This window comes from Syngnathus floridae, chromosome 17, assembly GCF_059516105.1.
Source record: "Syngnathus floridae isolate MCC-2025c chromosome 17, RoL_Sflo_1.0, whole genome shotgun sequence".
Lineage (NCBI taxonomy): Eukaryota > Metazoa > Chordata > Actinopteri > Syngnathiformes > Syngnathidae > Syngnathus > Syngnathus floridae.
The window spans coordinates 8,698,701-8,713,192 of NC_142429.1; the positions used below are offsets into that span (position 1 = coordinate 8,698,701).

Here is a 14,492-nt window from a genome sequence, read left to right on the forward strand (position 1 = left end):
CTCATGTCAGGCTTCAAGTCGTCTCCCCCGCGTGGCGCGTTAACCCGGGCGCTGCTAGCGAGGCGCGGTGGGATCTGTGGGGGCGGACGGAGGCGAGCTTTCACGCTTCAATGGTGATCCACTACAACCCAGTAATCATCACTAATACATAACGTGGCCTGTAGATGCGTGTGTAAATGTGTGTGCATATTTTGGGTGGGTCTGTTTTTGCAAAGAGTGAACATTGTTGACATCAATTTGCTAGCAAAAGCACGCCAAACGGCTTTGGCTATGAGAATACGTGGATAGGATTCAAGTTTGTGCAGTGAGAGGTCATGTGTCTACACTCATGAGACACTTCATTAGGTACACCTACCCAATCCAATAATTGATGCTTTTAAAGAGTCTATTTTTGCTGTCGTGAGACGTTTTTGTTTTATATTCATAAAATATCATCCAAATATTTTTACTAATTAGAAGGACGATGTGTTTGGACGTACATATTTCCAAACCAGGAACTCCCTGTCCATGGTCTTCTGACTAACAAGAACATGAGCTACCCTGCGATTACAATTTTTACCGTTCCTCGGAACAGGACATTTAAAAATAATCACGTCAAACGAGCGACGTGCTACTTTCCCGAGGCAAATACATTATTTTTCAATCATACGCAGCAGCCTGTTTTAGTAAATTTGATAAAGCCTAAAAAAAAAATCCACTCTGAAGGCCCAGCGATCAAATTTTGTTATGTTTCATTAAAATTACAGAAGTGTATCTAATGTTACGGCCAGCATGCGTTTCATGAACTAAAAGAGTAGCCGAGAGCAGAGTTCACTCAAATATGCTGAATATCGATGAAACTTGGGATTACCTGGTCCGTGGCCAAAGTGTGTGTGTGCATGTGTGTGGTCACAATTTAGCACGGTCAGTGAGGCACAAAGGTCGAAGACAACATCCAGGCTGTGTGTATTGATGGGCCTTATATTGCTTGAGAAGTGGTCCAGCCCAGTTAGGCAGCTTCATTTTAACTGTCCAGTCTACTCTGAAGAGTTCCCACAGCTCGAGCCATTTCATTAGTGCACCGCAGTGTGTGTGTGTGTGTGTGTGTGTTAGAGGATGTGCAATGAAAGAAAAAAAAAAACAATGAGCAGCGGGCAGAGAGAAGGACGTGAAGGAGAGCGCTTATGACAGAGAGATGGAAGCAGGACAGATAGCGAAAGCGAACAATGTTGTTTCATTGCACATAAAATGTTCCCTCACAATGGTTTTAATTATGCAGATAATTTTGATGTCCCTCTCTCTCTCCACTCTGTTTCCACTCTTCTTGCCTTTCTCAAATAAATGCCATCTCCTTCCAATTTTTTTCTCCTTTCACATACTGTACGTGTGATGGAGGGACCTTGCTCGGTGGGTAATAGAGAAATTGTGAAAAAGTGCACACTCACCCCTTTACAGATAGCCACGGCCTCCTTGGACATGGATTTGGGATAAGAGACATGGTGCTCCATGATGGACTGAAATAACTCGTCCTCATCCTCGCCGTCGAACGGCGGCTGCGGTACGAATCAAACACAGAATACGCATTTTATTTAACCTAGATTTTATCACTAGTATTGCCTACATATTCCTGATTTGAACTTTTTAATACCAAATTACAGTGGCCCTCAACACCATAAAAACAAAAAAAATCTGAATACAACCAACCAAATGAGATGTGCAGCATTTAAACAATCACATCATCTCCTAACAATTATTAATACCCGAATGAGAGGAAAACTCATTAAGGGATGTAATTTCATAACTCAACTTCTCATTACACACTGTCAAATATTACAGGATACAAAAGCATCAGTGTTAATTTTTTTTTTTTTTGGGGGGGGGGGAATCATGAATATAAATTCATTTTTACAACTCATCTTATTAAAATGACAATGTTTTCTTTGACTGTTTGTTCTTTTCTGACTTAAAACATACGCACCTGTCCGGCCAGCATTTCATAAAGCAGAACTCCAAAGGCCCACCAGTCCACCGATTTTCCATAAGGCTGGTAAGCTATGATCTAAAAGATAAAGATTGATCATTATGGTATTGATTAACAAAGACGAGGGTAACTGAGACACAAAATGTCTTCAGTCAGGATGTAAATATCAGTAAAGGCAAACAAGTCTACCTCAGGTGCTATGTAGTCAGGTGTTCCACAAAAAGTCTTGGTGGTGACGCCATCGTTCATATTTTCTTTGCACATGCCAAAATCGGCGATTTTAATATGGCCCTCGCTGTCCAGCATCACATTGTCCAGCTTGAGGTCTCTGTGTTAAAATTCAGAATAAAACTCACTGAATGATTTATTGTGAATAAAAAAATGAGCATAATAAAAAGCTAAATACAGACACAATTAAATAATTTGCAAAAAATTAACTTAATGATTAACAATACAACTTAAAATATTTTATTATTAAAATAAATTTTATGCATTCTCCATGCACACTTTTTTTTTCCCCCACCACACATCTGGCCCAATTATCCGTTTAGAAAATCAGACAAGATGCACGAGCTAAAGGATTGTGGTCAAACCTATCCCGAGATTGACGTTACTTAATGTCGTGGTCAATGCGTCTAGACGGGTCAGTGTAAACGTGATGGATTTCTTGTCTTGCGTTATGGCCGTTACCTGTAAATGATGCCCTTCTGATGCAGGAAGAACAATCCAATGGCAATCTCCGCCGAGTAGAATCTACAAATGAACAGAAAACAGGCGTAATTAAAAAGAAGCTGATGGAAAGGACAGGGCGAGCACGTCCAAAGGTCAACGCTGTCTCTTCAAGGCCAACTGATAAGATCAACAGTCTGGACACACTGACCCCCGCAGCCAACCAGATATGAGAAGCTCTTTTTTGCAGGCCGTGCACAATCGACATCTTGTCGCTAAGGCGCTTTGTGAAAGACGTCAGGAGACATTTCGAGTGCGTGCAAAGTGGTGACGAATATGCACAGCCTATTTAGCGCTTAATCTGTGAACAGAATGACACCCCGGAGGGCCATGGCTGTCGCACAAAGCTAACGTGACCTTATCCTTTTCCCCACAAAAAAGACGTTTTAAGGCAGCACCGATCCAATGGTGGATGAAAGACGAGCCGTTGAAGAATTCATCACGTTGTCAGACAAAGGGCCCGCTTTACGACAATCCCCAAATAGAATGCACAAAATGAATTTAGCGATTTAGCATTCAGTAGACGCAATCTTGCTTGAGTCAGGTTTGGGTGAACAATCAAGTTTTTGCACACACACAAACCTTTTGTAAATTAGGCCCAAAGAGAGGATGGCTAACGAAACACATGAAGGGCGAACGTCAACGAGGCTCTTAGCCTGGCTGACAGCGAGCTTGTTAAATATGTCAGTGTGTTGGGTTCAAGTTGACATCACAGATCTCTCCGACAACATTCATTATTTCCTGCCTTTTTTCGGGAGGTGTTTGAGTTCACACGTGAGAGCTGGATGGTTTATTATTATTATTTTTTTTACAGTTTGCATAAGTCATCTTTTTTTTGTGCACGCTTTGCGTCTACTCACACAGCATGGGGCTCTTTGAACTTGCCGACCTGCTGAATCTGATACATGAGATCGCCGCCATTGATGAACTCCATGACAAAGTACAAGCGGTCCTGTAGTGAGAAAGCAGCGATGATGGAAGAAAAAATAAATACATAAAATAAAAAATAAATAAAAAATATAAGAAAGAAAGAAAGAAGGAAAGAATAAATAAATAAATAAATAAATAAATAAATAAATAAATAAATAAATAAATAAATAAATAAACAAACAAACAAATAAATATACAGGTCAAAACAGGGTTCAGGGAAAATGCAAAAAAAAAAAAAAAAAAAAAAAGATAGGAAAGGTGATGGGGTCAAACGGTAGTCATGAGAATAGAAGGATGACATTTGTAGCGAAAATGGAACAATCAAGACTTATCCTACAACTGAGGCAACACAGTCACATCAATTTCAGATCCCACACTCTTCCATTAGCAGGAGAAATTGCCAATAAAGATTTTTCTACGTGGGCGGCATCCATGTGTCTCCACGTCGTCGTGTGAGCTTGACAATTATTCCATAACTCTCATTTTTGTGCAGCGTGAGCTTATTGTGTGTTTCCACAGCGCTCGGATGATCAAACTATACGACGACACATTACAGCCGACGATAAATATGAGCGTGGTGGAAGTATGTAGGGAGGCCGTCTGCTGCGTGGAGAATTAGTGCTGCAGAGGATTAACACACTCCCTTTTTCTGTGCGTGCCCTCGCGTGCGTCATCGAAATTTGCCCTGAACAACAACTACAAGTCCATGTCCAAGCACATTATTCTCACTAATCAATACACACATGAAAGTCCGCCACGTATATTAAATGTAAATGACGTGCTCTCCGAGTTGAGCGTGGCGGCGTTCCCGAGCTATATTTATTCCTCTGTTGACTCATTTTAAGAGCGATATTATGGATTATACGTCACAGGGATGAGCACGACTCCGCCGTGGATCTGGCTCGTGTATTACGGCTGTGAGACGTAGTTAAAGACGTCAGAGTCCAGTGGCGGTGTCACAGCCTAGCGCTGATTCATTTCACTTGGAAATTAAATGAAATGAAAATAACCTCAGAAGAAAAAAAAAAAAATCTGCCATGTTCGGTAGCTGTAAAATTACATGTATGCTAGTTTAGTTAGCTTTTCTATGGTGTTTTCTATTATATGTTAGCATTAAGGTAGCAAATTTGTTAGAGCAGATTATCTGGTTTGGTTGAACGTGAGTGTTTATCTAAATTTATAATTCTATAATGTTTAATTTTGTTTTATGTATCACAGTTGAACTGAGAGTCATTAAGAAATAGTTTGAAGCATGCACAAAAAAAATGAAAGGAAATAATCTACCATGGTTTGGAACGTGGAGTGCAGCTGTGTTAAGAAGGGCGGCTTTCCCGACAGCGCCAACACCCTTTTCTCCACCATGGTGCATTCCACGTCATCATCTTGGATCACCACATCCTTCTTTAGGATCTTGATTGCGTACAGGTCCTCGGTGCCTTTATGCTCTGCAAGCATCACCTAAAAAGAGAAGTGCAAAATTGAATCTGACAGTCATTCAAAAAAATTAACATTTGACAAATAATCACGGAATGAATGTATACAAAGAGTAGAATGCCAGTGCTCTAACTCTAAATTAAAAAAAAAAAAAAAGTCTCCTAAACGGAAGACAATTTAAACTGCATTATCAGCATTTAACGTCTAAAGCTACTCCGTTAAACTCTGCCGCTTATCAGTCTCAAACCAATATAAGCATGAGCGTGTTTTATCTTGAAAAGAGCCAATGAAAAGAAGAATATTTTAAACACACAGCAGAGTTTCCATTAACAGGGAGAACAGTGTGTGTGTGTTCCCCAAAAGGCTAATTGAGTTTTGGAACCTCAATGGAGGCTCTTTAATCCAATTGTTTTTATTTTTTTTTCCATTCTTAAACCGTCTGTTTGTTGCGTGCATTAGCATAGAAAAGGGGAAAAAAAAAAAAGTTTAATGCACTTTTCGGAAGCTCTGACTGACTTTTACTTCATGATACCTATGAGATCAGAGAATTATCAGATTTGCTGTTTATGCCTTATAAATATTCAGGTATGGTAATATGGAGGGTTTATTAGGCTTCGGGTCCTACAGGGGAGTGCTGCACAGATGGACACACTATCCGTGTGTGTGTGTGTGTGTGTGTGTGTGTGTGTTGAGGGCGGCCACAGTTCAAGAATATGCAGTATATGATCTTTAGCATAAAAGTTCAGCAAGCACTTGAACTTTGCATATGTAGAGGTTGATAATATCCGGTCACCAAAGCGATGAGTGGCTTTCCATCTGGTGTCAACAGGACGACGACCATCTGGCTTGAACCTGATTTTGCTCAGCCGCAAGGACAAGTTTTCCTTAAGTCGGGGGGGGGGGGAACAGAGCAGGGTCGCTCCAGATTGACTCGTACACTTGATTTAATGGCGGCGTGTTGCTACAGTCCAGCGTCAATGCTGTTTTAGCCAATAAAGTTGTTCAGGGTCATTTGACAGAAATTCAGGCCCGGGGTCACAAAGTGTCGTAAATGATGCCACAGCCGCTGTTCCGTCTGCTGACCTTGCACGCTGGATGCACTCGGGGAAAGCGGGCGAGAAGCACAATCTACTGCGCGACACTGCAGTGCATCATAGCGCAATATGTTACAACACACGGCGCCGCGTTGCATTAGTCGGAACTGTCAGCTTTAATAACGTCTCCCCGAGCGGTGTGTCCGCCTGTCGATTATGAGGGAGGGGACGGACTGATCGTGCGCTAGTGTTAACATCATCGTTTTATTAGAACCTTGCCCCGTCAATTAATTCATCTCACTTCTGTTTGATACTGGTGAACACTATTAAAACTAGATATTGAATAATACAAATACCTGCCTTGACACACAAGTTGAATTCGTTCCAATGTCAAATTAGTGTTTCCCATTGAAATGAATGAAAATGCTATTAATCCGTTCCATCACCTCACGAAAAATTCATGCAATGTTTTTATTTGAATCAAAAATCCAGTAATTCAACAGTTTATGCGGTGAATTGCTGAAACAAACATATTTTTCTATTCAACAGTAATACCTCTCTGACATCATCACTCAAAACTAACCAGTATATAATCAAATATATTCTTGTCTTGGACAAAGTGTGCGTCATCAGAGGCTGGCACATATTGTGCTTTTCATGAATCCACGCGAGCGTTTGTTCTCGATGCATATTTGGCATTCCGACAATGCGAGACCCTCGACTCGGCTTTCAGCACCGAGGCGGCACAGTGGTGCCTGTTGCCATAGAAACAGGCATCCAAGGTCTAAAACAGTCAATTGTCCCTCTCTCGTTGCGTATGTGTCACTTTCTCCCCGCTGTTTTGGTCGCCGTGCTCTCTCTCTCTCCCTTTCAGTTTTGCTTTCTTGCCTTGATTGTCATTCATTCACGTCAGCTACCAAGGTGTCCCTGCGCCTGCTCTCTCACGTCGATCCATTCAGCCTGTTCTCATACACCCGCTCTTTAAAATTCATTCACGTCGACCACACGCCCATCTGTCTCTCGGCTTTCATCGCTCAGTACTTGTCACGTCATCTTAGTCCCTTTCCCTTCATTTCTCTTTCTCTACCTGCGTTTGATCACGATTGATTCTTTGGATGTCTCGCTTAGACTTTTTGGTTCACCGCTACTTTGCTTTCCTCTCCCCAAACACTTTGTATGGAGCTTTGATGCCATTCTGGACCATAGAAGTGAAGAATAAAAAATAAAAAGTCACCTTGCCAAAACTGCCCTTCCCCAGCACCATCAGGAACTCAAAGTCGGACAGCTTCATGCGATCTTGGTTGCCGTTGGAGTCGAAGCGGGCGGCGTTGGCAGATTTGCCTTCAGTGTTCTTGCTCGGACCAATTTTTGCCCTCTGGATCGGGATGAGAGACGAATGTAAGAACACGACACCCGAGTCTTTAAGAGGATAAACATAACTCATTAAAAGATTATTCGGATCGGAGCAAAAAATTATTTCTCGACTCCACGTACCTACTCATTGAAGTGTACCTAATGAAGTGACCAGGGTGTGTCAGCCAGCTTTTCCATCGTGATGGATTAAAAGCCTTCATGTAAATGCAGAACTAATACAATCCCAGTAAACTGCAGCAATTCCCCCCTCACTGTTTCCCCCTTGGTGTGTGCATGCACGATACTCCCCCCCCCTTCCGCCCCCGCCTGGTGCTGTTCCGCACAGCGTGTCCGAGGACCATGACCTTCAAGAGTCTGAGTGAAAGAAAAACAGATAAAGAGACAGAAGCTCGCAGGAGGCCAATGAGGACAAAAGCGATAAGCAAAAGAGCGGGAGGGGAAAACATCGGGAACAGAAGGGGAAGCAGCGAGACATGCAGGAAATGTATATCGAGCGGGCAGGAAGCCATAATAAGTGGTGAAATAAAGCAATGCGCGTAGGATGAACATTTAACGGGGCTGGCGAGATGTTCTCCATAAATCAAACTAGCCTGCGAGAAGACCAATCTGATCCATTATTGAACACAGCAATTTATTGACGGATTTGGGGCTGCTTGTACTTGGGTGGCCCACCGTGACAAGGAGCATTTATGAAAAGTGGACCACAGCGGTGTGTGTGTGTGTAGCGTGCGATGCTCAATGACACATCGGTCAGATAAGCCAAACATGGCGTATAATTCTGTAAAAATAATTAGAGTGTGCGGAAGCATTTCCCGAATATGGGTCAGCAAGGAGCATAATTAATTCTATTTTAGATGCTGGATTCGCCATAGCATGTTGGGCTAACGCAAGATGGCAAGGGAAAATTCCGAGGCCATACTTTGTAGCGCCTTGGGGCCTCCGCACAAGACATCAACGATAATATTAGCGAGACAGTGTGGATTTTTTAATACGGTTTTGTGATATTTTTTTTTTTTTTGCACCGATGGTGGACGACCGCAAGTGAGACCAACAGCGACATTTGGCAGTCGGCGAGGAGGACGACAAAGCAACAGTCGTCTTGTGCCCAATGTGTTAATAATGGCCTTGTGATCAGATTCGCACATACACACTCATTTGTGGACACAGACACACACACACACTCCCCTGCAGTGTGCCAGACTGGCTGGTAAGTGTGTGGCTGCCAAATGCTAATAGCTCTCCAAGAGAGTGTCTCACACACACACTGGGTTGTAGTAAACAGGCCCACCTCAAATTTCTGCCGAAGCTCCTCATTGCCCTCTTCCCCCTCGGGCGGAACGGGAACGTTGAAGTACTCGCCTTCTTCCTGGGAGAGCATCTTAAACCTGAGGACAGAGCATATTTCCACTTAAATCAATTCCCAATTAGTTGATACAATTTAGACATTAACTGCAGCCATTAGGCCGGGGCTGCCGACAGTTAGTACGCCAATTTAAAGTGTGAAAGAATGATCGGCTCATTATTTCGCAATTCCCTCTCCTTCATGGTAATCTCGCAAAGCCTGACGGAGGAGCGAAGACACTTCTCATTGCGCACAATCGATAGGAGACAATTTCACATTTAGTCCATTACTGATGCCACGTTTGACTCCTCACAACTCGCTAGATAACCTCCAAAAATTCACAGTCAATTATACGCCTTGGCTTTTGAAAAATAAGTCATATAAACCTTGAATTATTTACATCGTATTTTACTTTGATCATTTTCATCTACTGGTGGAATGATTTTTTTTTTTTTTTACTACTACTTCAATTATATGTCTTTTTTTTTTTTTTTAACTAACTCAATAAGTCAAGATCATTCTTGAAAAAAAAAAACACATTTACTACATATACACAGTTCTGTAAATTACAATACGCCCGACAGACACACTGGAAATAAAAATGAAGCTTTGGGAAAGATTCCGCTCTTTAAAAGACGCCTCCCGCAGAGGCCAATAATAATTTTTTTTTAGCTTGCAAAAGCAGATGTTACGTTCATGTCATTGAAAAGTGCCTACAGCGTCTCGCTACCACCATTTTGCCTCAAATGCCGGCATCTCATTAAAAGCCCTGACGGTCGTGTCAGCAGAAAGAAGGGATGAGAAAGAGAGAAAGCGAGAATGGGCGAGAGAGAAAACAAGTGGCCGAGGGAAGATTTTGGCACGGGGGGGGATGTCGCCACAATCGCAAGAGCCCAAACCAAAGTAGTTCTCCGACAGCGCACTAACGAACAAGGTCACCTTCACTCTCCCTCCTCTTCCTCCTCCTCCTCCTCCATCTCACCATCCATCCACTCCTTGTTTTTGCAGCTCCGAGATGCCAAAGGACAGAGATCCCATGAAGTCATTACGGCTGGTCAGGTCCCAATCCCACGCCTCCACGGAGAGGCGGCGGTCCTTATCGCACTCCTTCAAGTGGCTTGAAGAGAAACAAACATCTAGTTTGGTGGGCCATGATCTTCCAAATACATTCATGCAAACATGTTTTTTTTTTTTATGCAAAATTCTGCTCCAATACATAACACACCAAAGCGGCGATGATGATTTATTAAACACATAACTGGATTCAACGGTAAGAAACAACGCCAAAAGCGAGGTTTTATTAATATAAGACGCCAGATGTTGTTATCGGAGCGCCAGCGGTTACGTACGCTTGGAAAGCGGCGCGTAATGTGATGCTTTTACAAGACGGCGCCGACCGAGCGAGTGAGAAGACTAAATGAGGAACACAAGATGAAAGAGGAGGGAACCCATCGGGTTGGGAGAGACTGATGGAGGCAGATGAGAAGAAAGGCAGAGATGGCCAAGCGGCTCTAATTAATGGAGAAAATAAAAAAACAATGATCAAGGGTGGTGTTAAAAAAATATATATATATATTAAACATATTTTAAAAAATTAAAACAAATAAATAAAAAATAAAATAAAAAAGTGCTTACAATTTAAAGGTCTCATTCCAGACGGGGTTGAGACAGCACTTGATGGTCTTGGTCTTTTGTTTACTTTCACTGCGAGGATCTGGGATCAGTTTAAGCTTCACGTACGGGTCTGATAGACCGTTGGGATCCATTGGGACAAGATTCCTGGCCTCCTTGACTGCAGGGAGGGAAAAAGAAAGAAATTCATACAAAAATGGAAAAAAAGATTCCAAGAGAACACTTCTTGTAAATCAGCCATGAAAATGACTCACCAAGCCTTTGCATTTACAATTTCTATTCAACAAATTGATTTTGAGAAAGCAAATAACTGAAAAGGTTTACCACTTATGCTTTAGTCACAGTTGCCGAATGTAATCACATGCAACATTAAACATCATTTAACAGTCTGTTTTTGTTCTTGTCGATTGTCTGGAGGGGGAAAACGAGGTGGGATCATTGCCACGAAAACAGACGTTGACCTTTGTTGCAAAGTTTTTCGAGCCCACATTCAAAGAAATTCTGAAATCATCCCAACCTAGTTTCACTGTTTCAAGTAGAATTTTTGTTTAGCTTATTTATCCCTCCCTTTCTTTTCAGCACTTTCTTTTTACGACAGCACTTTTCTTTCATTTGTTCACCATGGCAAGATGAAATTTGGGAGAGGCTTATTTTGTCTTTAGTGGCGCTACTGTGTCAAGTGCCCATTTGATTTCCTTGTTAAAACCATTCACAATAAAACAGCAAGAAGAGGCTAAAATAAAATGCTAAACTGGAGCGTCTGTTAAAAGGTGAAGCAAATTAGCAGTTACTTTAGCATTGTATGGACTTTTAGGATTTGAAAAACAAAGATGTTTGATTGCCCTGTATACGGGCACTCCATGGGGGGGGGGGGCAATAAATATTAGATGATGCCTGTTAAAGTGACCAGCAAATTCTTGCTATAAAGAGGCTAGCATGCCAAAGAGTCTCATAGGACTCTTGCAGTAAACAGTCTGTGTGTGTCTTTTATATGCTTGGCTCTTATTTATTTTAATGCATGAAATGGGATTGCCCATATACCACACTAAAAGTGTGCTAACGTGTAGTTAAATGTTATTTACATATATTGTATGTCAGTGTTAGGGGTTGAGCTGCAGTGTAAATTGAATACCGGTACCATTTAAAATTTTTTGTAAGATTTCCGGTAAAAATACATTTTTAAAAATCCTAAATGCCATTCTGATGTCATATTGCGCTATGAGCCTGCGAGTTCTGTGGGTGACATGGCCGGAGTACTAAATGAGGAGAACTCCCAAAGCCACAATGTTGAGAGTGCATTTCCCCCTGCTGGTCACTGTGTCCTTGAGCCAAATGCTTGACTGCCCTCCATCTCCACAGATGCGGTTCTGCCACTAACACTCAGCTTTGATCTCCCCGAGTGACCTAAAAGTGATCAATAAATTTGTTCCTTTTCACTCATGTCTGCTGCTTTGATTTGAGTTCTCTGGCATTGATGCATTTTGCCATGATGAGGTGCTCGGGCCATTTCTGGTGCTTTTACAGGCGCTTCTAAGCTGTTCTATGCTTTCGACTACACTGCATTGAGGGTGGCAGCAGCTGATGTGGACTTAGTGACCCCTGTGGATGCAAAGAAATATTGCACCAAAAACGCTGCAAACTGCAAAGTAATGTTGGTAACAAGCTGCATTTGTTGCATAAAATGTTGTTGATATATTTTCATTCTTATAAGTTTGACCAATAACAGCTTGTGTAATCAGATTTTATCTCGCATTGTAATACATACAAAAATGTTGCTTAACCAAACCCTTAATTCATGAACATAACTTAATCACCTCATTTTTTTTCTTTTTTTCCCCATAACTCTTAAAAACAATAATAAAACATGAAAAAATATAAATAAGTACCTGGGATTGAAAGACTGGACTCTGAAAGGTCATATAGATAGGTCATGGGATTGAATGAGATACTACAATACATATTATTGTATCATTATTAACCTGATGTGCTAGAGGAAAAAAAAACAAGGGAGGATTTGGAATCAGAGCAAAAAAAAAAAATTCTTGCATCTGATTTATAAAAGAAACCTTTAAAAAAAAGTTAACCGGTTTTAAAACCCATACAATATTTTGTATATGGGTTTCTACTGGAACTTTCAGACAGAGCAACAATATCATAAACTTCTGCTGCCACCTAGCGGTTTTGTACCAGTTCAACATATGCATAGAAATTACTCAACCCGAACTATACATATTACTTGAATTATTTCCTGTTGAAAATAAATTTAAAAAAACACAATGAGAAATGTCATGCCATGCTAATCACAATAAAATACAGGTAAGCAGAGCTGCCTCACAGGAAGCAGACCAGTCTTTTTCTTATTATGACTGCAGTAAATCTACCAGTAGAGGGCGCCAGAGCGTTTGTTGAGAGCACGACTTACTGGTAACAGTGAGCACATTAGTCTTGATCTCAGCAGTGATGTAAATCCGTCCTCTCCTCTCAGTATGGTCGGTACCGCACAGACTCGGCACATTGGCCACACAGCGCTTATGGATGTTCATCATACAGTCTGTAACCGACAAGATCCATTTCATTAGCCAGGACCAAGCATCAAGGGTGACAAAACTTTTAAGAATTGATTTGTGTTAGGACATACGGTCACATCTCATGCCCTGGTGAATGAGGCCGTAGAGCAGAGAGCCGCAATGGTCACAGAAAGTCGGACTGGAGTAGGTGTGGATCTTAAATTTGTGCTTCGCCCTCGGATCCTGCACACAGAGAGAAATATCAGAAGCTAGCAATCTTGCACCAAATCAATAACATAATATCAAAGTCGACGTGTGGATTTTCTCAAATGATAGAGTGAAGTGGAGAAGTTGATGCAAGAAATGGCAACAGCAAAGGTCTTGCAAATAAAAATGGGACCAAAACCTTTGATTTATTATTAAATAAATGATCCAAACGCGCAATGCAAATGACAAGTACTCGACTTGGGAACTTGAGTATCATTTCCCCTTTTAAGAAGACCTGTAAGGCATAACTGGGGCAGAAACCGATTCTATTTCCGTCCAAGCTGTGTGTGTACGTGCATGTGTGTGTGTGAGAGAGACACCTGCAACCATGTGCACCCGCATCTAATGAGCTAACGTTTTATTTGTCGGCTGACGCTCGAATCAACAAATGTTGCAAAATTGTTTACGCATGAAATCAAATAATTTCTTACAACACATGATAAAGGTTGCAATATTCCAAATAGTGTTTTTCCAATTCTTTTGTAGTCATGGTCACAAAAACCATGCGAATTGATTTCTTCCTTTCCTGCACACCTGTCCAGGAAAATTGTGTTTAAATGAGATGGCTGCTGCCTGAATTATACGCAGCCTCCACAAGGTTTCTTCACAAGTGAGCTTCTTGTTAAGCCTCGATGATTGTGTGGTTGCCTGCGATTTCCTTTGCGTGGGTGTATACGTGCAACTGTGCAGATTTTTTTATTTTTTTTTGTCAGTGTTGATTCTCATCTCTTCTCAAGGACGGCTGCACCTCCTTGCTAGTTTTTTTCTTCCTCGATAAAGGGGAAAAAGGTTGCCGCGATCGCGTCGAGAGACGAGCGGGGACGAAAACACGAGTTGCTGTGTAATGATGCTGATAAAAAACGTGATATGTTGACAAGAGATCAAAGTTCATCCTGCAGAACCATCTGTCATCTGAAATGAATGTGCTGTGCAAACATACCTGTGGCTAGCATCTAGCTAGGCTAGCAGCATTTTCAACATGCTAACAATCATGCTAATGACATTTTACATTAGTTAAAGAGTCCATTACAATTTTGATGAAACATTCCTGCTATCTATTCATCTTTTGCTGAGAGAGCGAAAGTAGTTCTGCGGGGTCACGTCAGGTCAAAAATGAGGCTGATAATACCGAGTACTCCCTCCAAGAAGAGTAAATGCATTTTGGAAATTTCAAATGCCTAAAATACAAAAAACTTTCTTGCTCTGCGGATTCATATCTCACTTCCCCCGTTTTCCTCACAAGTAGTGGGATGTCAATCCATCGCCATGACGATCCCAACATG

The 14,492-nt window shown here is 41.6% G+C and overlaps 1 protein-coding gene across 2 annotated transcripts in view; it reads right to left on the reverse strand.

Moving 5' to 3' along the window:
• The window catches only part of prkcbb (protein kinase C, beta b), a 38,679-nt gene that overhangs the window by 11,027 nt on the left and 13,160 nt on the right, over window positions 1-14,492 (reverse strand). For both annotated transcript variants that reach the window (XM_088358622.1, XM_088358621.1), the window contains exons 4-15: window positions 13,074-13,185; window positions 12,858-12,986; window positions 10,439-10,595; window positions 9,786-9,920; window positions 8,750-8,846; window positions 7,322-7,462; window positions 4,904-5,077; window positions 3,550-3,641; window positions 2,651-2,713; window positions 2,150-2,288; window positions 1,958-2,038; window positions 1,425-1,532 (exon numbers count right to left, since the gene is read on the reverse strand). In XM_088358622.1, the coding sequence (XP_088214748.1) occupies window positions 1,425-1,532; window positions 1,958-2,038; window positions 2,150-2,288; window positions 2,651-2,713; window positions 3,550-3,641; window positions 4,904-5,077; window positions 7,322-7,462; window positions 8,750-8,846; window positions 9,786-9,920; window positions 10,439-10,595; window positions 12,858-12,986; window positions 13,074-13,185 (1,428 nt within the window). The remainder of the gene's footprint in view (window positions 1-1,424; window positions 1,533-1,957; window positions 2,039-2,149; window positions 2,289-2,650; window positions 2,714-3,549; window positions 3,642-4,903; window positions 5,078-7,321; window positions 7,463-8,749; window positions 8,847-9,785; window positions 9,921-10,438; window positions 10,596-12,857; window positions 12,987-13,073; window positions 13,186-14,492) is intronic.